At 44.7% G+C, this 27,857-nt stretch overlaps 1 protein-coding gene across 1 annotated transcript; it reads left to right on the forward strand.

The window, feature by feature from the left end:
* The first annotated feature begins 18,357 nt into the window (after positions 1-18,357).
* LOC130990740 (uncharacterized) lies at positions 18,358-18,705 on the forward strand. Its single transcript, XM_057914969.1, has one exon. It carries the CDS (start codon positions 18,358-18,360, stop codon positions 18,703-18,705), a length of 348 nt encoding a protein of 115 aa, XP_057770952.1.
* Positions 18,706-27,857: the final 9,152 nt, after the last annotated feature.

Below are 27,857 nucleotides of genomic sequence, written 5' to 3' on the forward strand. Positions count from 1 at the left end.
GAATTAATCGTAATTGGGCAGCTGCGTCTAATTAACTCGGCTAAACAAATATGAATTGAAGTAATAATAATAAGTCAAATAATTAAAAGGCTCAACATAATACATCCTAATAATTAATTAAGAGTGGGTTTGAATTAAAATAAATAATTACAATTCATATATATATATAAATCTGGAGCCCAAGTAAAATAATAAAATTTGGGCTGAATAATTATTACAAGGCCCAACTGAAATGAGATTATTGGGCTCAAATAATTAAATAAATCAAGGTCCAAATAAGATATTAGCAGCCCAACTGAAATGAGATTATTGGGCTCAAATAATTAAATAAATCAAGGTCCAAATAAGATATTAGCAGCTCAACTGAAATAATTAATTCTGGGCCCAAGTTAGATAATAAGGAATAGGCCCAAATTCTTATCTCCCTCTTCATTCTCGGTTCTTCCGCCTCTCCAACCTCTCAACCACGCCTCCATTTCTCTCTTCTACTCCAAAATCGGCTCCCTCCCTCTCTTCTCTCCCTCGTTCTCAGCCAAGGAGTCCGCCGCCGCGGCTCCGGAGCCTGGCGACCGTCGACCGCCGTTCATCCCTTCTGTTCTTCTCCTCTCTCAATCTATTCTCCCTTTCGATTCATGGAAGGAGGCAAAATATAGAAAGAGCCCTGATTTCCTCCCCAAATCAGAAATCGCCGCTGCCGCCGCTACACCTGAAGCTCCGGCGACATTGTCACCTCAAGCCGGCGTCGCTCCGCCTGAAACTCCACCGCCGCCGTGCACCGAGTCGCTGCTGCCGTCTCTCAGCTTCAGGGGAGGCCACTCAAGAATTGAGCCCTCTTCCTCTTCCGATTTCAGAAGCTCCGCCATTCTCCTAGAGATTCCGGCGGCGTCGCCGCTACTGAGGGCCGGCGAGGTTGTATTGACACCCCTCGGTCTCTCTCTCCTCCCAATTCCTACTCTCAATCGACTGAAAAGGAAAAGGAGGGAAGCCCTAATTTCGCACATTGGAGATCGTCGCCGCTGCTGCAATCCCGGCGACTGCGAGTAGCCGTTCTCCCTCTCAATTCGGCGGCGCCGGCGTAGAGACTGAGCTTAACGCCATCCCTCATCTCATTTCTCCTCTGGAAGCTCCGGAAACACGCACACACACACCCGAGGCAGAAGTCGAGCCCTAGTTCTTCTCGGCCCACTCTCAATCTCGCCGCAGCCATTGCGTTTCTCCAGCGAGTAGGGAAAGGTCCGCCGTTGCTGTTTTCCCCGGGGTCGACGGTTCGAGCCACGCACGCTACTGCTGGATTCGGGCGAAGGGTACCCCGCCGCTGCTGCAATCCAGAATCGGCGAGGGCCTTCGCCGAGGTCGGGAGTCGTCTGCCTTTCACCGCTCGACGCCGTCGACGCTGCTGTTCCCGCGAGTCGCCGCCCAGATATCGTCTCTCGGCTTGACTAAGCAGAGCAGCGCCCCTCATTTCTATAAGCTAAGTCCCCATCTACTCTATTGTAAAGCTTGATTTTCCTTGTTGTGCTTAGTATGTTGAGTTGCTCGAGTTCTACACACTAATTCTTACATAAAATAAATGTAACTGGTGTTCTGCATTATGAAGTGTAACTTCGCTGCTAAGTCCATTATGCTTATATAGGTCCTCTATCATTTGAATCTGATCATGTTTGATGGTATGAATGCAAACTGGATTGAACAACTGAGGTCGCATAAATACCTTGAGTATCTAGCTTGTTGGTTGGCTGTTGTTGTTGAATAAATGGGAGGAGATGGAATCTGAAAATAACCCGGTTGTTGTTCTTGCATTAATGCAGGTGGGAAATGGAAGAGGTGGAGGGATTGAATCAGAGCTTACCCCTTGAGGTTTGCTGGCAGAGCAATGAATGGTTCCCTCTTGCTCCTTGGTGGATTCTACATGAAAATGGAAGAGAATGAATGTGGTTGTTGGCTGAAGTTGAGGCTAACAAGGCAAAGGTTGCTGGTGCACTTGAGTGTGCTAAGAAAATAGATGTAGAGGTAGGGAGAAGGGGATTGGAGGGAATTGGAGGCTGCTGCAGATTTTGCACAGCCCAACACTTTTCATATCTCTCTCTTCTTTTCTTTCATTGGCTTGTTGACAGATTGTGTACTAGAGTAGGTTCTGTAATAGAGTTGCAGGATGTAGGAATAGAAGATTTGGTGGATATACTAGGAAATCCTTCAGTGTTGGGAATTCTAAATCTGTAATATTGCACATGTGTTTGTGTATCTGCTCGATATCTATTTCTTGCTTTGCTAAAATAATCTAAATTAAATCCGTAGATTTAATTAACTTCACAAGTCGGAAATAATCCACGACTTAAGTATAATAATAAAAGTAATTAAAAATAATAATAGGAATAACATTTCTAATAAATAACTTGACTTTACTAAGTCAGTTATAAATCTAAAATAAAGATTATTGATTGTCTCAATAATCCTTATCTTTCTCACGCGAAGCTAACAGTCATAAAAAAAATAATAACTCTACTTCCAATGATATATATATATATATATATATATATATATATATATATAGGGTGTGGTTCTAGAGAGAACTACATTATTTGTGAGAACGGGAGAACCATCAAATCTAATGCATTTACTGTAAAAATTAATGCATCCGCTGTTAAAATCAATGCACTCAAAAAAATAAAAAAAAATGCTCCCTTCAGGATTCGAACCCAGAATCTGCATTCATCCAACAAGATGATGCATCCACCGTAGATCTTGATGATCGAATGACTGAAAATGGTTCTCCGGTCTTCTTTTATTTATGGTTCTTTCCTGAACCTCTCCCTATATATATATATATATATATATATATATATTTCAATTCAAAAACATAAGTTGAAATCAAGTCAAATCATAGATAATTACTGAAAGATGCAATAACTAATTATTGCATTACTGGTTTTAATAAATTAAAAGAGCGGGTTATTACATACGCTATCACTGGCTAGAAAGCGGGCCGCGACAGCTCTGGGCTTTCAGCTCTGAAAGTTTGCTCTGCTCTGGCTCTGAAAGTTTGCTCTGCTGTGGCTTTGGAAGTTTGCTCTGCTCTGGCAATTTGTTCTGCTCTGCTCTGGTATTGTGTTCTGCTCTGCTCTGTCATTCCGTTCTGCTCTGCTCTGGCATTCTATTCTGCTCTGGCATTCTACTCTGCTCTGGCTCCCTACTCTGCTCTGAAGACCTGCTCTGCTCTGGCAGAACGACTTCAGCTCTGGCGAGCTTGGCTTTGTTTTGGCGCATTCAGCTATGGCGAGCTTAGCTCTGTTCTGGTGCGAGCCTGGCTCTGTTCGGGCTGCATCATTCCCCTCATCTTGAAGAGGATTTGTCCTCAAATCCAAGTCGTCAATGCAAATGCCTGGATCAAAAACCAAATCTTCGATTGTTGCAAGAAATGACTGTTGGACCATAGCTTCTCTCTTGTCCATCATTCGTCTTGCCGGGATCAAAAACCAGATGCTTTGGCTCTAACTCTGATGTTTCGTAAACCTTGAACATGAAGAAGTTGTTGTTGAAAATACCGCCATGCTTCACTTCTCTTCCGAACAACTATGTATCTTGCATCGGCGCTTCATCACAAAAGACTTCACTTTCATACTTGTCGATTGGAAATGGAACCTTCACCAACTTCATAAGCTTGATATCTCTAATACCATTCATCCACGGCAGCTTTGGTTGCTGTAACAAGATCATCCCTAACTTATTGGCAACATCGCATCGCTGCTCATTTTCAACGCCCTTAGCTTGCGTCAAAGCCTTTGCTTCCAAAGTAGATGGAGTAGATTCCTCACGCACTTCCTCACGTGAATCCTTCAATTCCAACAACTTAAGATTAGACTCCCACTACAAGAAAAACAGGTTCTTGTGACGATAAATTTTTTGTCACTACAAACGGTTGTATTGTGACACCAATTTTTATCGTCACAAAATACTGTAACAGTGATAAATTTTATTGTTGTCAGTAGTTACTATATGTTAGTGACGACTATAATTTTATCACTATAAATATATGTGTAGTGACAATAAATGTTGTCGTCACAAAAATGTGCAACAGTGACACAATTTGTTTTTGTCAGTATTTATCGTCACTATACGTCAGTGACGATCATGTCGTTGTCACTACAGACATATATGTTGTGAGACTATTTTTTTTTGTCACAAAAAACTATAATAGTGACAAGTTCTGTTGTTGTTAATATTTTTTGTCACTAAAGATTAGTGACGATCTTATTTATGTCACTATAACTATATATGTATAGTGACGATTATTTGTCACATCACAATAAAATAAATCAGTGATAAAATATATTATTGTCAGTATTTACTGTAACTATATATCAGTGACGATTATAGTGTTGTCACTAAACATGTATATATATATAGGGACAATATTTTCGTCCGAGACAAAAACTATATATTAGTGACACGTTTTTTTGTTGTCAATATTTGTCGTCACTATATGTTTGTGACAATCTTTTTTTGCCACTTCAACCATCTCTATACTATAATAATATCTTCCGTCATAAATAATAGATAACACTAACAAATTTTATTATCACAAATATATATATGCTATCAGGTAATTTTAAAATGCACAATATCTAAAATTATATATATAAACATCAAGAATTGATATTATAGTAGTTAGTTTTTTATGTGTTTGGTGTAGATTTGATCGTTTTTTATGTATTGGGATATTAATTTTAATATACAATTTTATTATTTTACTAAAAGTTAATAAAGTATACATATATTTTGGTATAAAATTTTAAATAATTTTTTTAATTACAAATGATAAACATAATTTACATCTTGTGTATTTTGTAAAACTATAGTGTTTTAAATGTCATTAATTTTAATATTACCCACTCCCTCCGTCCCATGAAGCATGACACAGTTATTTTTGGTTGGAGAATTAGGAAATTGATATTTTGTGTGTTAAGTGTGGTGGGTGAAAAAATGAAAATGTGAATAAAGGGTAAATTTTTTGCCATTTTTAGAAACGTGTCATGCTTCGTGGGACAGACCAAAAAGAAAACTGTGTCATGTTTCGTGGGACGGAGGGAGTATTGATAGCCCGAGTTCTTAGGATTAATAATACCACCTCCCACCTAGGATTAACTTAAACCAGGATATTCTGTATTTAGCTATGATAGCAAACACCAACTCAGTATTAATAATCTGTCATTATCCATGCTAAATATCCTGGTTACAAATTATCCTACATAATCCTTTACTGAAAATCAAACGAGCCCTTAGGGGAATAGGGCCTCGCATGTGTTAGAATTGATTCACTCTGACTTGTGTGGACCGATGTCCACAAAAGCTCGTGGAGGGAATGAGTATTTCGTCACTTTCATTGACGATTACTCAAGATATGGATATATTTACCTACTTCAACGCAAGTCTGAATGCTTTGAGAAATTCAAAGAATTCAAGACAGAAGTGGAGAAGAGAACGGGTAAATCTATCAAGTCATTGCGGTCTGATCGCGGTGGCGAATACCTCGGAAACGAATTTTTGCAATACTTGTCAGATTTTGGGATTACATCCCAGTTGACTGCACCAGGTACTCCCCAACAGAATGGTGTAGCGGAGAGAAGAAACAGTTTTGCATTTATGAATTCTGTTATGTGTGAGTAAACCCCTTGGTGAGGTTTTAAGGGTGGAAATAATTGTTGTCAATATGTAAACATTCGTGAGGCATTTGTTCTTTTGGTTGAGTCTCGTGGTTCCGGAAGGATCTGTTCGAAACCATGGGTAGTGGGGGCCTAACGGGTGATCTCCGTTCGGTAAAATGTTGTCCGTGTCAAGTAAAGGTTAGAGTATACCAGGGTGTGACAACCGGTATACTCAAGACCGAGTAGCTGAGCAGCGTCAACAAAAGGCGTTGTAGATCCGAAAGGTGGGGAAAGAATTGATGGGATACACTGTCCTTCCTCAGTCTTGGGCTTCTCTAGAGACTATCCATCAACTGTGACGAGGCATCAAGATATGGTTATCGAACGAGGAAGGTAACTTATGCGCCGTAGCATGTCTATGACTGGTCGGCTAACAAGCCGGAAATGGTTGTGTCCAGGAGGCATGTGTCACTCAAAGTGCAGAGTTGGGGACCTCAGGAGAGAAGGTTGGTGAGGGTCATACTTGGTGAGTAACGGGTATGACTATCATCTAAGGAGAAGTGAAGCACTACCTTGTGTCCGGGGATCGTGTGACCTTCGGTCCAAGTGACTACAATGGATTCAACCATCCTAAGTGTGAAGTATAGATCCCTTGAAACGCCCCAATGTCTTTGGGCCACGCCTTGGGTTTATATGGATCATGGATGGATCATCAGTATGCCTATGACCAAAACGAATGTTGACAACAGTTATGACCTAACCGAACAACCTCACCCCTTTGTTATTATTGATCTTGTTTAGCTTTTTGTGCAGAGTATACAGATTGAGACCTGTGACACCTCAGTTTGTCGTTGGAGAACAAAGTGGTTCCTCACTCCCTTTGGGATTCGACCCTACACTTGCCACTAAGACTTGTTTCTTATTGTGAGACGTAGGAGCGTGTATTGTCTGTATCGGGCATACACAAGTATTTTGCTCACATCAAACGATGGGTGCGTGTCAAAAGTGGCGCCGTTGCTGAGGAGTGACGCGCAGCAATTTTGTTCTCTCCTCATTCCATTTTCCGCTACTGGTGTATGCGTGGAACTCGTAGAACTGCAAGAGCATTGGTGTTTGACCCTGATATTGATCGTACCGAAAAATGACTACGCGTAGAAGCACGAATAGCGAGACGCGAAGCTATGGCAGAAGCCGAGCATGCGTAGACCCTCAGACAGTTGGCATACCCAACTAATCTCAACTTGAGGCCGAACGGAATCACCTTAACAGAGAACCCGTTCGCACCTCGTCGGTATGACCTGAAGTCCTCATTACTTTAGATCTTACCGAAGTTCAATGGATACCAAGGAGATGATCCTCACACCCATCTCCAAGATTTTGAAATGACAATCATGCATCAATCCAGTGATGAGCAGCAAGAGTATGTCAAGCTGATACTCTTCCTTTTTACCTTGGTGGACAACGCGAGAAGATGGTTGTATGACTTGCCCGCAGGAAGTGTCACCACATGGACACAACTGCAACCGGCTTTCTTGGAAGAATTCTTCCCAGCATCAAGAGTGGAGCGGATGAGATGGGACATCCGTAGCATAAGGCAAGATGGGCTAGAATCCTTCTATGAATACTGGACGAGATTCAAGAGAATGTTGAGCAACTGTCCTCATCACCAAATATCTCCAAAAGATCAAGTGGAGAGCTTCGTAAAGGGCATGCGGAGAAATGATCGCAGTTTGGTCCTAGCAGCCTGTAATGGATCATTGATGAGTAAGACTCCATTGGAGATCTTTCAATTGTTGGGCACCATGGCAGAAGAATCACGCGATGAGGGGCATGAAAGAAACCTGGAAAAACCGAAAAAAACTGAAGAGAAGGAGGAGATGTCCAAGTTGGAGAAAACTATGGAGAAGAGTATGAATGAACTCAAGGAACTTCTGTCGGGTCTGACTATACCGAAGAAGATTCGTCAGTGTGGCCTTTGCGATGCCACCGGACATCAGTCCGAGAATTGTCCCAATTTCGGCGAGGACATTGTTGACGCTAATGCTATTGGAGGACATGATGGGAATCCACGGAAGTATGATCCCTCTGCAAACACTTACAACCCAGGATGGAGGGATCACCCTAATTTTCGGTGGAAGCAAGATGGTCAGCCCCAACAGCAGAACAATATGGGAGCACCGATGCAACGTCCTCAGTATAATCAGAACCAACATCAACAACAGTACCAGCTGGGACCACCCCAACACCAGAACTAGAATCAACAACAACCTCCTTACCAGCCATCACACCGGAGAGCACCCTGGGAAGAAGCCATCGAAAACATGGCTAAAGAGAGCTAGAAATTTCGCAATGAAATTCGTGCCGGTATGAACCAAACCAACCAGCAAATTAGTCACTTGACTAAGGCAGTGGCCAAATTGGAGGAGAACGCTGGTAATCTTCCAGCCATGGGAATCAACCCCAGAGAACACGCCCAAGTGGTACTGACTGAGTTTCCAGAAGGAGAAGAAAAGGAAGGAGAGTTGTTGGCTGAGGCTGAACTGATTCAAGGAAACCTGAGTAAAATTGGTAAGGATCTAACTGCCGAACAAACTGGAGGTAGCAATCTAACCGACGCACCCTACCCAGGACGCTTGAGACAGAAAGTTAAAGAGAATGAAGCAAGTGAAATGATGAAGATGTTTCAGAAAGTGGAGCTAAGCATATCCTTGCTCGATGCTATCAAGCAAATTCCAAAGTATGCCAAATTCTTGAAGGACCTTTGTTCAAGAAAAGTAAAGATGGAAGAAGAAGTACGTTACGTGATGGGAGAGAGTGTCTGGGCGGTGATCCAACGGAAGCTACCCACGAAGCGGAAAGATCCAGGGATGTTCACCATTCCGTGCAACATTGGCGGAACAAACATGGATAAGGCCATGATGGACTTGGGAGCTTCAATAAATGTGATGCCATTGGCTGTATATAAGAGATTGTATATTGGAGAGATGAGGAACACTCTTGTGGTCATACAGTTGGCTGACAGATCCAACGCTTACCCTGAAGGAGTGGTGGAGGACGTACTGATCAAGGTTGGGGATTTGATTTTCCCAGCTGACTTCTACGTTCTAGACACCGGACCTGAAATGGGAGAAAATGCTATACTATTGGGGAGACCATTCATGATGACCGCTGGAACCAAGATTGATATAAAAACCGGAATTTTGACATGTGAGTTCGATGGAGTCCAAGAAGAATTCAACATCTATGAAACCATGAAGAGAAAACAAGAAATGGAAACGGTGGACATGATCGATGTGTTTAAGCCCCTGGTGCAAGAACAGGGAATTGCTTTTGGTTCCGGGGATACCACAGAGAAAGTAATTCAGTATGGTCTGACTGATCGGGATGCGGAACATATGGAGGACGATGAGATAAAGGAAGCCATCATAGAACTTTACTCTCTCCGAGAAAGTACCATGGAAGCCGAGGTGGAAGTAGATCAGATGATCAAGGAATTAATCCAGGAAGTCTATCTAGCTGGAGGAACAGAGGTAAGCAAACCAGAGTTGTTGGCTCAATATGGGCAGAACGAGAAGCTGTTGCCTTCAATCCAGAAAGCACCCACACTGGAACTCAAGAAACTGCCTAAGCATCTGCAGTATGCTTATTTGGGCCCAGAAGAAACGCTCCCAGTTATCATCAGTGCGGATCTGAGCCTGGTGGAACAAGAACGTTTGGTCAGAGTATTACGGGAGAATAGGGAAGCCATTGGTTGGACCTTAGCTGATATCAAGGGCATCAGTCCTACGGAGTGCATGCACCACATCTATCTTGAGGAAGGAGCCAAACTTGTTCGAGACTCACAAAGAAGGATGAATCCCGTCATGAAGGAGGTAGTATTAAAGGAGATTCTCAAGCTGTTGGAATTGGGGATCATTTACCCCATATCCCATAGCCAATGGGTGAGTCCCGTCCATGTCGTACCGAAGAAATCGGGAATACAGGTTGTGGAAAACGATCAAGGCGAGCTAGTGCCAACCTGTTTGCAGACAGGATGGAGAGTTTGCATCGACTATAGGATGCTGAATGAGGCAACCAGGAAGGATCACTTCCCATTGCCCTTTATCGACCAGATGCTTGAAAGACTAGCTGGTAATGCCTATTACTGTTTTCTCGACGGATACTCAGGGTACATGCAAATCTTTGTAGCACATGAAGATCAGGAGAAAACCACTTTCACCTGTGTATTTGGAACATCTGCATATCGAAGAATGCCATTCGGATTATGCAATGCACCGGAAACCTTTCAACGGTGCATGATGAGCATTTTCTCCGACTTACTTGAGAATTGCATTGAGGTTTTCATGGATGACTTCACCGTCTATGGAAACTCCTTTGACACATGTTTAAAGCATCTAGAACTTGTGTTGAAAAGGTGCATGGAGAAAAGCCTGGTCCTTAACTATGAGAAATGCCATTTTATGGTGAGAGAAGGAATAGTGTTGGGGCACGTGATCTCAGAGAGGGGAATCGAAGTGGATAAGGCCAAGGTCGATTCTATCGCCAAACTGCCCTACCCGACAACAGTAAAGCACATACGGGCATTCCTCGGTCATGCAGGGTTCTACCGGTGATTCATCAAAGACTTCGCCAAGATCGCCCAGCCCATGACCAGACTCCTTCAACAAGATGTGCCGTTCGAGTTTGATGATGATTGTAAAGAGGCATTCACAGTTTTGAGAAACAAGCTGGTGTCAGCTCCCATTATTCAACCTCCAGTTTGGGACTTACCATTCGAAATCATGTGTGATGCCAGCAACCATGCCGTTGGAGCAGTACTGGGGCAGAAGAAAGGAAAAGAGAGTTGTGTAATCTACTACGCATCTAAGAGCCTGAATCCAGCACAGTGCAGTTATACCACTACCGAGAAAGAGCTTCTAGCAGTGGTGTTTGCCATAGAAAAGTTTCGTTCGTACCTTTTGGGAACAAAGGCGGTGGTTTACACAGATCATGCAACGTTAAAATATTTGATGGCAAAAAAAGTGTCCAAACCTCGGCTCATCAGATGGATTCTACTTTTGCAAGAGTTCAACATTGAAATAAGAGACAAAATGGAGCTGCCAACCTAGTGGCAGACCATTTGAGCAGGTTGCAACTGGAGGAGGATGATGGTATGCCCATTTCCGATACCTTTCCAGACGAAAAGCTATACTCTGTATGCACCCGAACAGAAGAAGAAGAACTGTATGCCCTAACCAACCAGGAGCCATGGTATGCTGATATAGCCAACTATCTGATCACTAAGGAGTTACCCTCAGGGTTGACAAAATTCGAGCAGAGGAAGTTACTTGTGTAAGCCCGATTTTATTATTGGGAGGATCCATACGTTTGGCGGATTGGAGCAGATCAGGTCATACGGAGGTGCATACCTGAGGATGAGCATACCCAAATTTTAGACACGTGTCATGGAGCAGCAAGCAGTGGGCATTTCGGAGGAAAGCACACGGCCCACAGAATTCTGGAGAGTGGATTTTACTGGCCTACCATATTTGCGGATGCAAGGAAGTGGGTACAGAGCTGTCCGAAGTGTCAGATAACTGGAGGCATTACCGCAAAGGATGAAATGCCACAAGTTCCAATCATGCCAGTTGAGATTTTTGATGTGTGGGGAATTGACTTTATGGGACCCTTCCCAAAGTCAAAGAACTACCAGTATATTCTGGTAGCAGTTGAATACGTGTCAAAATGGATCGAAGCCAAGGCAACCACAAGCAATGATGCTCACACCGTGGCACATTTTCTGAAAGAACAAGTGTTCGAGAGGTATGGTATACCCAAGATCTTAATCAGCGATCAAGGGTCTCACTTCTGTAATGCCACCATCAGAGCGCTAACCAAGAAGGTGAGGGTGACACACAAAGTCACCACAGCATATCACCCCCAAGTGAATGGCCAGGCTGAGATTTCCAATAGAGAGATAAAGAGCATTTTGGAAAAAGTGGTACAGCCAAACCGCAAGGACTGGAGTAACCATTTGGGAGACGCGTTATGGGCATACCGAACTGCTTTCAAAACTCCCATTGGAATGTCCCCTTTCCGATTGCTTTATGGAAAAAGATGTCATCTGCCTGTGGAAATCGAACATATGGCTTACTGGGCAATCAAGCAAATCAACCTCAGTATGACTGTTTACCTCACTTTTGGGTGATATTTGCTAGTGTTTCTACTTCATTTTTGAGCTCATTTCGTACCTTTGTGCTCTATTTTTCACGTACTCGATGAATTTTTGGGTGTACTACTGTCGTGTGCAGGAATCGAGAGCTGTTAGGCGTTTTTGGCATCGTGGGAGCAGTTTTTGAAGTCAGGCTCACGGCGGCCGCGGCCCCACGGCACGGGCCGTGCAATTCCTGGGGTAAACAGCGAAGGCCACTCACGGCGGCGCCGTCCCACGGCGGCCGCCATCCCGGGCGTTTTGGCAGTTACGTTTTCTGCCATATAAAGCCGAATTTTAGGGTTTTTTCAGCCACACTCGATCCCAGTAGCCTCTAGGGCGAATTCCACACTTTTTCCATGGTTTTTGGAGTTTCAAAACATTAACATTTGCTTTTGGATTCATTGGATCACTATTGATGTCAATCAACATTCCATCGGATTAGTTTATTGGATCACTACGTTTTATAAGAACTCACTTGATTCTCTTAGTTTATTTGAATCCTTTGGTTATTTGAATCCTTTGTTTTATGCTTTTGATGAATGTGATGATTTGAGATTATTTTCGTTGAATCTTGATAATTTACGTGATTCGTTAGTTCGTTATTGTTGCCTACGGATTTCTCTTAATGGTGAATGTTTAGGAATCTCTTTTATGGTGATTAAAGCTCTCTTTGAATTTGAATCTGATGCTTGATTTAGTTTTCATGCCTAGGGAGCAATTGATTGTTGTTTATGAGTTTATGATCGCTTTGTTTAGAGTACTAGATTAAAACCCTAGTTGATAGGCTTAATGTTTAATCTTATGTTCTTAGTTGTTTCATATCTACTGCATTAGTTAATGTTTATTGCTTTCTTCTGTTTATGTCTTGGTGATTAGAGTGCAAGATAGTGCCAGACCTAACTACCCGATTAGAGTGTTTAAGTTTCCTTTCTGTTTCTTGTGAGTAATACAATTAAAGCCCTGCTAAGCCTTCCGTGTGAGACGACTTGAGTCACCTTACCGCCCTAGGACGTCCTCGTATAAATTCGAGTCCATCCGCTAGGTGTTTTTGGATGAGTCAAATTTTGGCGTCGTTGCCGGGGAAGGCTTTAGTCATTTGATTGTGTTGCATTTGTTTTCAGTGTTTATTTTATTTCTTTCTTTTAACTCGGTTATTTTCTTCCTCCGGTGCATTTGATTTATTTGTTCGTGTTGTGTATGCAAGGACGCAGGAGCTTGAAGAGAAAGCTTGCACCTTACTACGACAACATACATTGACCTCGTGAGATCCTTTCAAGCCTGGAGGAGGAGTCCGAGTCCAGTTCGAGAAACATTGTGGAATCACAGTTTCGAGAGGAAGACTGTAAAGAGAGGATCGCTTCCAACCCCATTGTGGAAGACTTTGAGGATTCGCGCTCAGTTGATTTAGAAGAACCGTTAGAAGAAGAAGAAGAAGAAGAAGAAGAAGTTCATCCCAATCCTGACCAAGAAGCCATGGCGGAACAGAATGTGCAGTACATGGGAGACTTCTCCAGGCCGGTTATTGGGAATACTAGCACTTCGGCAATAGTGCTTCCCACGGCGGTCCGAAATTATAATCTGAAGCCCAACGACTCAAACCTGCTGCCGCTCTTTCATGGGAAGCCAAGTGAAGATGCCTTGCAGTTCATCCGTGACTTCTACACTCAAGTGCAGACTTTCCCACTGCTGGAACTCACCGAGAATCAATTGAGACTCAACTGCTTACCTTATGCACTCAAGGACCGGGCTAGGACGTGGTTACTGTCCCTGCCGCCAAACTCCATCACCACATGGGGAGAGGCATGCGAGAAGTTCATGCTCAAGTATTACCCTAATCACAAGACACAGGAGATTAGGACTCAAATAATGAACTTCATACAAGGAGCTGACGAGCCTCTCCGAGGCTTGGGAGAGATTCCAAGAGCTCCTTCGCCAGTGCCCACAGCACCAGCTAGCACCCGTCATGTTGATGCAGTTCTTCTATGACGGATTGATTCAGACGGCACAGTTTATGGTGGACAGTACCGCAGGGGGCAACATTGCCCGGAAGACAGCTGATGAGCTCAAGGAGATTTTCAACACACTTGCAGCTAGTTCTCAACAAAAGTCAGTCAGAGGAAGGAGGGTCGAAGCCAACGCAGTAGCCCCGAACAATGAGCTGCAGAAGCAGGTAGCGGACTTGATGAGACAAGTTCAGCACCTAAGAATGTCGAAACTCCACCCGTTCAAGCACCGCCAGCAGAAGGATGTGGCATATGTGGCGATTTTGGCCATGGAACCAACGAGTGCCATCGAATGGGGGAGTTCACACCTGAAGGGGAGGCAGAGGTCTATGCTGCCCAGGGATACCCGGGGAGGCCTCAATTTGAACAGAGGCCCATGTTTAATCAAGGGCAACAAAATTCCAACTCGGGTTGGAGAGCTCAGCAGAATTCTGGATGGAGGAACCAAGCGCCTAGCCAAGGGTCGGGATCAAATCAAGGCAATCAGTTCCGCCGCCCTCCTCAGCAATTTGGGTATAAGAACCAGCAGCAGTTTTACCCGCCTCAACAACAGTTCCCTTTTCCTCAGCAGCCGAACTACCCTCAAGCTTATCAGCAGCAGCAGCCCCCGCAGTATCAGCAGTATCAATAGTTCCCTATGCAACAAGGGAATTTTCAGCAGTAGCAGCAATACCAGAATGCTCCCCAACAGTTTCAGAAGTAAGCTCAACCGCAGAAGCCGTCTCTCGAGGAGACCATGCAGTCCTTTATGGAGATGACCAAACAGAACATGGAGTCCCAGTCTGCTACAATCAAGCGTCTCGAGATAACTGTTGGACAACTCTCAGGGACCTTAAACCAGATGCAACAACAGCAACAACCAGGGAAGCTCCGTGGACAAGGATTGCAATCGCATCAAGCTCAAGCTGTCACAGTTCTGCGGAGTGGAAAGAAGGTGGACAACAAAGTGGAGATCCCCATTGACGAGCACCTTAAGGAAACCTGTGAGGAGGAGACGGTGAAGGAATTACCCCCACCGAGAGAAGAAGAGCAGCAAGGAGAGCCCTCGGTGAAGCTTCACAAGGCCACCAAGCCCTACAGACCACCGATTCCGTACCCTGGTCGGTTGAGGAATGAGAAGCAAGATCAACAATTCACCGACTTCTACAACATGTTGGCAAAGGTGAATGTCAACTTGCCACTTCTGGACGTGATCAGAAATGTCCCGGCCTATGTGAAGTTCTTTAAAGAGCTGGCATCCAAGAAGAGGAAGTTTGTTGACAACGAAAAGATTCTTGTGTCCGAGGTCGCAAATTCATCATGCAACAACCCTTGCCACCCAAGCAACAAGATCCAGGTAGTTTTGTTATCAATATTGCTTTGGGGAATGGTAAGGAGGCCTCGGGTATGCTTGATTTGGGGGCAGGGATAAATTTGATGCCATACTCTATTTTTAAACAACTAGAGTTAGGCGATTTAAAACCCACTCGAATGTGCTTGCAATTGACGGATAGATCAATTAGGTATCCTCGTGGGGTCATTGAGGATATTTTAGTTAGAGTGGGTGGTTTGATCGTGCCTGTCGATTTTGTTGTGCTTGAAATAGGAGAAGTTCATGAGAATGGCAAGGAACATACTTTACTGCTAGGAAGACCATTCATGGCCACCACTAACACGTTGATTGATGTTAAAAATGGAACAATAAAAATTACCGTGTTAGGAGAGTCCGTGTCTTTTTCCGTGCATCATAGTCGCGCTTTGCCATCATCCTCATTTACTAATGAATGTTCCTATATAGATGCTATTGATGGCCTCGCCGAGATGGTTTATGTGCAGGAACAAGAGATAGTGGAGGTCTTTGCAGGATCGGCGGACATGGAGGAGTTTGCTTGGGAAGCCGAGGAAAGAGAGAGAGAACGAAGAGACAAACTCCCCATTGATGAGCCTGTGGTGCTTGAAGATGCCACGAAGTGCAAAAAGCCCAAATTGGAACTCAAGGAGCTCCCCAAACACCTCAAGTATGTGTACTTGGAAGAAGGAGAGGAGAAGCCCATGATAATATCCACCGAGCTCACTCATGTGCAAGAAATGGCATTGATGGAAGTGCTAAGGAGCAACAAGCTGGCATTTGGATGGGGCCTTGCCGACATTAGTGGCATTAGCCCCGCCATGTGCATGCATCGGATTCACCTCGTGGATGGAGCAACACCTAAGAGGGACGACCAACGAACACTAAACCCCGTCCTCATGGAGGTAGTACGCAAGGAGATACTCAAACTATTAGCGGAAGGGATCATTTACCCTATCGCCGATAGTTAGTGGGTAAGCCCGGTGCATGTGGTGCCCAAGAAAGGAGAAATCACGGTTATCCTGAATGACAACAAGGAGTTGGTACCGACCCGTCCGGTCACGGGTTGGCGTATGTGCATTGACTACAGGAAGCTAAATGCCATCACAAAAAAGGATCATTTTCCTCTCCCTTTCATTGATCAAATGTTGGATCGTTTAGCTGGTCATGATTTTTACTGTTTCTTTGATGGCTTGTCAGGTTATTACCAAATAGCAATCGCGCCAGAAGGTCAGGACAAGACAGCGTTCACCACCCCGTTTGGTACCTTTGCGTGGAAGAGGATGCCATTTGGACTATGCAATGCACTGGGAACCTTCCAACGGTGCATGATGTCGATCTTCGCGGAAATGATAGGTGATTTTGTTGAAATTTTCATGGATGATTTTTCCGTGTTTGGTAATTCGTTTAGTGATTGTTTGGGTAAGATTAACTTGGTGTTAAAAAGGTGTATAGAGAGTGGGCTAACTCTAAGTTGGGAAAAGAGTCACTTCATGGTGACTAGTGGCATCGTTCTTGGCCACGTTGTGTCAAAAGATGGTATAGAGGTTGATAGGGCTAAGGTGGAGGTGATTGAAAAATTACCCCCGCCAATTGATGTGAAAGGCATAAAGAGTTTTCTAGGTCATGCCGGGTTTTACCGGCGTTTCATTAAGGATTTCTCTAAGATTATCCAACCTTTATGTCGTCTACTTGCTCAAGATGTGGACTTTGATTGTGATGAAACTTGCATGCATGCCTTCGAATTGTTAAAGCTTAAGTTGAGCACTGCACCTGTTGTGGTTGCACCCAATTGGTCATTGCCTTTTGAGATTATGTGTGATGCATCAAACTCCGCTGTGGGAGCCGTACTTGGTCAACGTGTAGATAAGATGTTGCATGTGATTTACTATGCTAGCTTGACTTTGAATAGTGCACAAGTGAATTACACCACCACTGAAAAAGAATTGCTTGCTGTGGTTTTTGCTTTAGACAAGTTTCGTGCTTATATTAGGTTCTAAAGTAATTGTCCATAGTGATCATGCGGCACTAAGATATTTGTTGACTAAGTCCCAAGCCAAGCCACGTCTTATCCGTTGGATTTTATTGTTGCAAGAGTTTGATCTTGAGATTAAGGATAAGAAGGGGAGTGAAAACTCCGTTGCCAATCACTTATCTAGACTTGAGCATAATGTGGTTGAGTCGAGTCAAGATGTCATCCATTAGTCCTTCCCGTTTGAACATACATATGAAATTGCCTATGTGCCTTGGTTTGCTGATATCGTCAATTACCTTGCTTGTGGGGAATTAAGACCCGATCTAACTTCCCAAGAGAGGAAAAGATTTTTGGCTACTTGCAGGCAATATTATTGGGAAGACCCTTACCTCTTCAAGTTGGGAAAGGACGAGATGATTCGGAGATGCATCCCGGATGTGGAGCAACAACAAGTGTTGAAGCTTTGCCATGAAGCTCATTGTGGTGGGCATTTTGGTGGACAAAAGACGGCTCACAAGGTCCTCCAATCCGGTTTGTTTTGGCCAACTCTTTTTAAAGATGCTCATACTTTTTACCTTGCTTGTGATCGGTGCCAAAGAGTTGGGAACATTGGGCGCAAGAATGAAATGCCCCTCACGAGCATTCTTGTTGTTGAGATTTTTGATGTGTGGGGCATAGACTTCATGGGCCCCTTCCCTATGTCTTACGGTTTTGAGTATATTTTGCTTGCCGTCGCTTATGTGTCCAAGTGGGTTGAGGCTATCCCCACGAGGACATGTGATGCTAATGTGGTTTTGAAGTTTGTGCAGGAGAACATATTGTGTAGGTTTGGATTTCCCAAAGCTATCATCAGTGATGGAGGCAAACACTTCTGCAACAAGCTTTTTGAGAAGTTCATGAGGAAAAACGACATTACTCACAAGGTTGCCACACCCTATCATCCTCAAACCTCGGGGCAAGCCGAAACAAGTAATCGGCAAATCAAGTGCATACTTAAAAAGATGGTCCAACCCTCTCGTAAGGATTGATCTCTTAAGCTCAATGATGTTTTGTGGGCGTATCGAACTGCCTTCAAAGGAGTCCTAGGAATGAGCCCCTACCGCCTTGTCTATGGTAAGGCATGCCACTTACCGGTGGAGGTTGAGCACCAGGCTTATTGGGCCATCAAGGCCACAAATTGCGACCTTACAACCGCGGGGAAGCATTGAGCCTTGCAAATGGAAGAACTCGATGAATTGCGTAACGAGGCGTACGAGAATGCAAGGATCTACAAAGACAAAGTCAAGAGGTTGCACGATAGCCGTATTGTGCCCAAGAATCTCCAGCCCGGAATGAATGTTCTTTTGTTCAACTCAAGGTTGAAACTCTTCCCGGGCAAGTTCAAGTCTCGTTGGAGCGGTCCTTTCATCCTTAAGGAGATTCTTCCTCATGGCGCCATGATCTTAAGCAAGGAGAACAACGAAGAGAAATTTACAATAAATGGGCATAGGGTGAAGCCCTACCTGGAGCATGAAGTGGTTGCCGTTGTAGTGGAGTCTCAAGCACTCCACGACCCAACGTTTTGACAAGGCTTAATACCGTCGAGCTCTCGACCTTAACTAGAGCGCTTCGTGGGAGGCAACCCACGTTTCTTTCTTTTCTCTTTTCTCTTTTGTTTTGTGTGGAGTGAGTTCTTGAGGTGTTTTATCCTGTTTTTGCTGGTTTTAATTAGGTTTTTACTAGTGTTTAATTGTGGTGATGCAGGAAATAGGCTTATCGGACTCCCTCCGAGCTCGAAGAAGGTGAGAAGGGCCGCTGGATGTCCAGGGACACCCGCCGCCGCCCCACGGCGGCGGCCGTACATTTTTCACAACCAAAACCAGCCAAAAACCCGAAGGGGGGTGACGGCGGCGCCGTCCATGGCGCCGCTGTGCCACGGCGGCCGCCGTCACACCCACACACCAATTCCACCAAAAACCCCGAAGGGGGTGCACGGCGGCGCCGTCCCACGGCGGGCGCCGTCACCCCCAGCCCGTCCCTCCCAGCCCGCCCAGCCCAGCCCAGCCCGCCACCTCACTATAAAAACTAAACCCTACTTTTCCCTCCCTTCCATCAGCCACCCGCCCCCTCACCATCTCACGCCTCCCTCTCATTCTCCATAACCACCACACCACCACCAACCTCCACCAACATCCATCACTACCACCGCTTCCACACTGCCGCCGCCGCCGCCACACAGCGCCGCCGCTGCCGCCGCACCCACCGCCGCAGCAACTCACACCATCAGCTCCAGCCCAGCAGCGCCGCCTCCAGCCCGCCCAGCAGCGCCGCCTCCAGCCGCCCACAGCCGCCGCCGTCTGCACGGCCGCCGCCGTCTGCACCGTCTCCGCCGTCTGCACGTCCGCCACCATCCACCTCCTACTATGGCTAATCTCAATTCCTACAAGCGCCGACGATGCCTATTAGTCACCGACGAAGAAGACGAGGCCCCACCTAGCCCTCAGGCCTCTCCTAGCCGCCCCTCCCGCCCTCCCACTCCACCGAAGGATATCCACCACGTCTATAATGCCCCTTTCGCTATCTACGAAGATTGGGAGGGCACTCGGTGGAAGGCCTTAAAAGGGAAGCAAGTCACCCAACCTCGCTGTCTTGATTGGCCATTGCTCAGAAGGTTGAAGCTTGACAAAGCCATCGAGACACATCTGCAGAATATGGGACTCTTCAAGTATACACAAACCACACCGCCAGGCTTGCTTCCGCTGCATTTAGAGTTCTTATGCACCCTCAACTTCACCGCCGACAAGTCCCAGCTCCATTGTCGCATGCTCAATAGGCCGCTCGTGATTGATTATCGGGTGATGAACGAAGTCTTTGGTTTTCACCCGAAGCCATTAAAGGGTATGCCGGATACTTGGGTGGTTGCCAATGCTTGAAAAGAGTTAACGGGTTTGCCAACTTGGACCGGCCAGGGTATCCCGAATAACCAGCTTCGGCACGTCGACATGGGCATTCTACACAAGTTCCTGTCTTTCTGTTTTATGGGCAAGGAACAGGCGAACAAAGTGAATGCGTCGGAGGTGTATATGTTATGGTGTGCCAAGCGAAAGAAGAAGATTGATGCCACCACCATTATTTGGAACCAGCTGCATACCATGGCCCGGCACGGAGGATTCAAGCCCTCCCTGAGCCCCATTTCAACCACCCTAGCCCTCCACTTCCGTCTCTTCACGCCGACCGAGGTCCCCAATCACCTGCGCCCCCTTATGCAAAGGCCCATCGATCGCTCAGAGCTCAAGACGTTTGTGGCCTCTGATTTCACCATCATTCCACAGGCCCAACGCCCCAAAGTTCGTTCCATCTTGCAACAATTTAACCAGGGCGAGGGCACGTCATCCTCGGCGCGCCATGTCTTAGATGACGATGATGAGGGCGATGATGAAGAGGAGGAGGAGCCTGCACCACCACCGTCTTTCACGTATGATCCTGAGGCCGGCTCCTCCAATGCTTTTCAGCAGTTCCAGGCCCACTTCGACGAGTCCTTTGGCCAATTTCGTCAGGAGGTCTACTCTCGCTTTGATACGGTGCAGGACTCGGTGGGTGGCCTATATGACAGTATCGATGATATTTATGGTCATCTGGACCATCTTGGTGGCCAAGTGACGCCCATGCAGCAACAGTTGGGCGACGTCTACGGCCGTGTCAATACCATAGGCGGGGAGGTCACGCGTTTGCGTGAGCAAGTGTCGTCGTATGATGCTCGGTTTGCCCAATACAACCAGGGCCTGACCGACGCCAACCAGGGCCTCACCGACACCAACTACTACATCGCCGACCTCGAGAGGCAGTGGGCCGCCTTCTCCCTGCAGAACCAGGACTAGTTCCGGCACCCCCCGGGCCCCCCTCGGGGCCCCTAATGAGCTCCCCATTTACCCACTTTTGTACATATTCTTTGCTTTCGTTTCTTTTCTGTTTTATGCTGTTTTCTCTTGTGGGTTTTTGTGGTTGCTAGCTATACAGGTTTGGGTTGCCGCTCTCTCTACCGCCATCGCCGTGTTGGCTGCACTCCTATTCAGGGACGTTCTCTAACTTTCTCTTTTTTGTGCCCTGAGGACAGTGCAAGTTTTTTTCTCCGTGGGGGAGGGGCGTTATTTATTCGTTGTGGGGGTCTTATGGTTTTGTCTTGGTTGTGTTGTTGATTGTGCTGCATGCGGAGTTTATGATGCTCTATCACTACGTTGCATGCTTGGTTGTGGTGCCCTGTTTGCTTGTCTTGGGGCGAATGGTTCCCTCGTCTTGCTTTCTTGCTTGTTTTCGAAGTGCTTCGCATATTGATGATGGTTCACTAGCGATTCTGGGTTGTGTTTTGTGTTGTTTGTTGTCCTTGTCTTTTATGATTGAATTGTTCCTAATGAAGTGTAATTAGTTTAAGGTTTTGATGCAACACCCTGATGAGCAACTCTTGACGTGATTTGTCTGGTAGATGCTAGGGGGAGTGTTTTTAGTGCAATTTCCTAATATCTTTCTCTGTGTTGAATTGTTTGGTTGGTTGTTGAGTTTTTTATAGCTCTAGGTCTCTGCTCCTCTAATGGCTTCATTATGAGCATGAGAAACCACACGAGAATATTTTGGATCACCTCCAAAAGTTCAATCTCGTGAATCATGGCCTATCTATTAAGAGCGAAAATAACGTGACCCCAAAAAAAAAGAGAAGTGTATTGTGAAAAAATGAAAGATTATGAAAAACGAATGAGATATGATTATAAAGGAAATTGCATTAGGAAATTCACCCTTAGCGGAGAATTGGGTCTGATCGGATTGAGTTGTATCACCTTGTTGTTGCATTTTTAAATCTTAGCTTTGAACACTTAATTGGGGGACATTGATATCTTGAAGGACTTGGATTGGTTTGGGTTTGCTTGGTGAGAAGAATCGCTTGTGGATTTTCTTTCAATATTGTGATTGTTGCTTGAGGACAAGCAAGGATTTAAGTGTGGGAGGGTTGTTTACCTCGCTTTTGGGTGATATTTGCTAGTGTTTCTACTGCATTTTTGAGCTCGTTTCGTACCTTTGTGCTCTATTTTTCACGTGCTCGATGACTTTTTGGGTGTACTACTGTCGTGTGCAGGAATCGAGAGCTGTTAGGCGTTTTTGGCATCGTGGGAGCAGTTTTTGAAGTCAGGCTCACGGCCGCGGCCCCAAGGCGCGGGCCGTGCAATTCCTGGGGTAAACAGCGAAGGCCACTCACGGCGGCGCCATCCCACGGCGGCCGCCGTTCCGGGCGTTTCGGCAGTTATGTTTTATGCCATATAAAGCCGAATTTTAGGGTTTTTTCAGCCACACTCTATCCCAGCAGCCTCTAGGGCGAATTCCACACTTTTTCCATGGTTTTTGGAGTTTCAAAACATTAACATTTGCTTTTGGATTCATTGGATCACTATTGATATCAATCAACATTCCATCGGATTAGTATATTGGATCACTACGTTTTGTAAGAACTCACTTGATTCTCTTAGTTTATTTGAATCCTTTGGTTATTTGAATCCTTTGTTTTATGCTTTTGATGAATGTGATGATTTGAGATTATTTTCGTTGAATCTTGATAATTTATGTGATTTGTTAGTTCGTTATTGTTGCCTACGGATTTCTCTTAACGGTGAATGTTTAGGAATCTCTTTTATGGTGATTAAAGCTCTCTTTGAATTTGAATCTGATGCTTGATTTAGTTTTCATGCCTAGGGAGCAATTGATTGTTGTTTATGAGTTTATGATCGCTTTGTTTAGAGTACTAGATTAAAACCCTAGTTGATAGGCTTAATGTTTAATCTTATGTTCTTAGTTATTTCATATCTACTGCATTAGTTAATGTTTATTGCTTTCTTCTGTTTATGTCTTGGTGATTAGAGTGCGAGATAGTGCCAGACCCAACTACCCGATTAGAGTGTTTAGGTTTCCTTTCCGTTTCTTGTGAGTAATACAATTAAAGCCCTGCTAAGCCTTCCGTGTGAGACGACTTGAGTCACCTTACCGCCCTAGGACGTCCTCGTATAAATTCGAGTCCATCCGCTAGGTGTTTTTGGATGAGTCAATGACCCTAGCTGGAGAAGCGAGGAAGTTGCAGCTGAGTGAGTTAGAAGAGCTTCGGTTGGAGGCTTACGACAATGCGGTGCTCTATAAGGAGCGAACCAGGAGGATCTGCTGAAATAGAAATTTTATTGAAGAAAATAAAAACCCTTGAGAGCACAGGCGCAAACAAGGAGAGTCCGAAAAAAACAAGACAAAAAGAAGACAAAAAAAACCAAGCAAAGGATAAAGGAAAACAACAAAAACAAACAAAAACGGGACCGCAGTCGCCAGAGGAAATGAGGCGCCAGTGGAGACGAGGCGCCAGAGGAGTCAAGGAGCCAGAAGAGACAAGGCGCCATAGGAGACGAGGCGCCAAAGGAGTTAAGTCGCCAGGGGAGTCAAGGCGCCAGAGCAGTCGAGGCGCCAAAGCAGTCGAGGCTCCAGAGGAGGCGAGGCGCCAGCGAAGTCAAGGCGCCAGCGGGGCCAAGGCGCCAGAGGAGTCGAGGCGCCAGAGAAGTCGAGGTGCCATAGGGGTCAAGTCCACCAGAGGAGTCGAGTCGCCAAGGGAAACGGGGCGCCAAAGTAAACCAGGCGCCAGAGGGGGCAAGGCGCCAGAGGATTCCAGGCGCCAGTGGAGTCGAGGCGCCAGAGGAGACAAGGCGCCAGAGGAGTCGAGGCGCCAGAGGAGCCAAGGCGCCAGAGGAGTTGAGGCGCCAGAGGGGACGAGACGCCAGAGGAGACAAGGCGCCAGAGGAGGCAAGGCGCCAGAGGAGTCAAAGCGCCAGACGCGTGCCCGAGCCAACCTGCCAAACAAGAAGCAAAACAGCAGCAGACCGAACAAACCAAAACACAACAGAACAACGAAGTAAAGAAGAACGACAAAGCAAAAAACCAACCCTTCCCCCCAGGGACAAAGGTCAAGGGTGGAACAGCACCTCAAACGTTCCATCAAACCACCAAACCGGCCCCGGAGAGCAAAGGCTTCACGAGGCTCCCCCACCAAAACAAGCCCCAAACAGACCTGCCTCAAGCACTGCAGACCGAGGATGAGAACGAAGGAAAGTCTGGGGAGGCAACATCAAGAGAAGCGACCAATCCGGTCAGACCCGATTCCCCGCAAGCAGTGAGTCTCCTAAAGCGAAGCCGTTAAGAAACTCAACCAAAAATACAAATTTAAAATTAAACATTAGAAGGCCAATCTTCACGGGATGAAGTAATTGGGGTAACCAAAGGAGACCCGCGAGGTTTCCCATGCTCATAACAATACCACCATCATAGGAGCAGAGGCCTGAAGGAGGCCAGCTTCACGGGATGAAGTAGTTGGGAACACCAAAGACTTCCCGCGGGGTTTTCCATGCTCATAACGGTTTGATTGACATTGGAGCAGAGACCAAGAGAACAGCCAACATAACCAGAGAAACCAGCTTGCCATGAAGACACTCCTGCAAACATCAACCGGACAAATCCCATCAAAGAAGCTCATCCATCCGTTGCCTCCCCAAAACGTAAAATCCGGATCACACCCTAGACATGCACCGAGCTTAAGGCCAAGATCAGCCACCAGAACCCAACACAAGCCAGAGCCTCGGAAGCCAGGGCAAAACCAAAGCAGTGAAGAAGCTCAGCGGGATGTAAAGAAGAGATCACCACCCAATACCAGCGGACCCAGGGATCCCAGGAGCAAAGCCCGCAAACAACAGCCCAAGAACCGAAAACAAAAAACAGCAAAAAGCATGAAAAGGACAGAAACTTCCCTGTACAACCCATCGCACTTAGGAGGCGATACGAATGTAAGGAAGACCTCTTCTGTCATCTCTCACCAAATGAAGAATCTCCGGGATCGCAAACGGCCAAATACCCTCCTCCGTCACCGAAGAGGCCATGAAGTCAGCAACCCTGTTTCCTTCCCTGTAAATGTGAGTGATAATAATGTGCAAATCAGCAATGGAAGAAAGTACCTTCCGCCAACGACTGAAGAATCTCCACGGGACCGTGTGGGAGCGCGAACGGAGGAGATCAACCATGTAGGTGCAGTCCGTCTCAATCCACACGAAATCCCAGTTCTGAGCGATGATCTGCTCCAGGGCAATGATGAGGGCAAGAAGCTCGGCTTCAAACGCCCAACCACGGCCAGCAGAGAAATGGAAGCAACCTAAGACAGACGAGGCGTCACGCATAACCCCACCAGCGTGGATAAGGGGAGGGGAGCCATGCACCGAACCATCAATATTAATCTTCCGCCAAGGCTGAGGAGGAGGAAGCCAAAACACATAGATGTAGGAAGTAGGCCGACGAGGTCGACCCGGGACCCCAAGACCATGAAGAACAAGAAGATCGTCCACAGAGTTCGCCATCTCCCCCAGGCTGATGCGAGAGGCTTCGAAAATGAAAGCTTTAATCTGCACAGCTAAGGCCATAGCAGACACCGGAGCATCATCGAAAATAGCCATAGGAGAATGTGTAGAAAATTTTAGCGTAAAATATCCCTTCCCGAGAGGAATCACTTCCCAGTTCGCCGACGGTTTCCAAAGGTCAGAGATGTAACACCCCGTACTTTTCCTCATGTTGTGAGATAGTGTCTTAACACTATTGAGAGTACTGAGATGTCGAAATACGAGACTACTTTTTTTTATGAGCAGATAAGACAGATTGTCTTTTAAATAGAAATACGAGTGAATAAACCGATGATGGAATTAGAGTGATGAGATTTGAGAAATGAGTTGAGATAGAGATGCTGATTGAATTGAGCTGAGATTTTATTTTATTTCCAACTACCGGGAATAGAGTTACCGGATACCGAATTATCAGAGTTGGACTATCCTATTAAGAAAAATAGGAATAATGAGTTGGAAATAGAGTCGAGGAAGAAAGAGTGAGAAACCTTGATAAATAGAGTCGGTCTGAGAGACGTCTAGCTTATTTGTGTCTGCCGACTGCTTTGATGTGATGATATGTGAATATACGTGACTGATTGATAATGTGATTTCTGTGACGTGTGTCATTATGACCAAGTTATTATGATTTTTATTTGAGACCTTAGCATTGGGAATTTTGATTAAGTTTCCAAAGCAAGTGTGGTTTATTTTTCCCGAGAAATCGAATGATGCCGGTTTATGGAAATTTTTCCTAGCATAATTTTTTTTTTTAAATTATTTTTCCTACGAAGAGGAATATTATAATTGAGTGAGTGCACTAATATTAGTGCTATAATTATTTTATTTGGTCACATGAATAATTATGCTATGGTATTTTATTAATGAGTGACATTTCCATAATTTTTGTGATTATTATTTAATCACCTTACTCACACTATTATTTTAATTTTCCTAAGCATGTGACTAATTCAATAAATTGCTAAGTGTAGAGATTGAGAGAGTAGAGATTAGAGAGAGTGTAGAGATTAGAGAGAGAGAGATCAAGGCATTAATTGCCAAATATTTCATAAGATTACAAATCTTTCCAAAGATTAGCCAAATCCAAGCATATCTTGCAAAATCCTCTCTCACTCCTCACTCCCTCATTTTCGATCACCACCTTCTCTCCTTCATCTCTCTACTTTCCACCATTGTCAACCATGGATGAGACCTCCGAAGCTTCACCAAAATATGCCAAACACATAAATCACCAACAAAATCCCACCTAAACACCTCCTATCAACTTGAATTCAAGGAAATCCTTGAAGATTGATCTTCAAAGTTAGAGAGAGAAAGTTTGATAATTGGTGTAAACTTGGGTAAGTGATCTCCATATTCATAGATTAGACTTGTATGAGTTTGTACATGAGTATTCTTGAGAGTTTGAAGCAAGAAAATCACCCCCTTCATTTTTTCATAATTTTCGAAAATTTGGGTCTTCAACCCTTCAAAAATTTTTCTTTTTCTTTTCTTGATTTGGGGTGAAAAATGAGTTTTATATGATGATTGGTGAAGATTGATGTGTGTTTTGAAAAGCTATGCTTTGAGATGTAAAAATCGGATGAGTTTAGTTTACCCAAAAATTGGGAATTTGAGAGTTGATGATTAAAATGATGAATTGATGATGAGGATGAGTTCATGAGATGTTTATGATGATGATTGATGGAGTAAATTGAGTATATGATGTCAAATGATGATTTTGATATGAGTTAGTTTACTAAAATTAGGGCTATGTGTATCTATGCTCTAATTTGTAAATTGATGGAATATATGTGAGTTTAAATGACTAAAATTGATAGATATATGATGAGATTAAAGATCCATGTGTGTTTATAAAATTTCAAAGAGTTTAGTTTAATAAAAATTAGGACTTTCTTGTCTATGTGTCTATTAAGTGATTTAGCTTAAGATATATGTTTTTGAGCATGATATTAGTGTTTTAATATGTTTGATTAAGTCTTTTGTAGGCTAAGTGAAATTTTGACTTGAGTAGTTTATGAGAGTTTTTGAGTTTTCATATTTTGAGAAGTCAATGATTGATAACATGAGGTCTAATTTGCTTTATGACCATTATGTGAAAGTTGTCATGTTTTTGTTGAGAGTTTATGTGGGTATATAAATTTTTTTTAGAGTTTAGTTGGCATGATTATAGGGGATTTATTTGTGTAAAATGAGTTATATGATGTATGAAGTCATTAATGAATGATTGAATGATTTTGAGCATGAAATTGAGAAGAGGATTGAATTGATACGTTTGTTGA

Source organism: Salvia miltiorrhiza, chromosome 6, assembly GCF_028751815.1.
Source record: "Salvia miltiorrhiza cultivar Shanhuang (shh) chromosome 6, IMPLAD_Smil_shh, whole genome shotgun sequence".
Taxonomy (NCBI): domain Eukaryota; kingdom Viridiplantae; phylum Streptophyta; class Magnoliopsida; order Lamiales; family Lamiaceae; genus Salvia; species Salvia miltiorrhiza.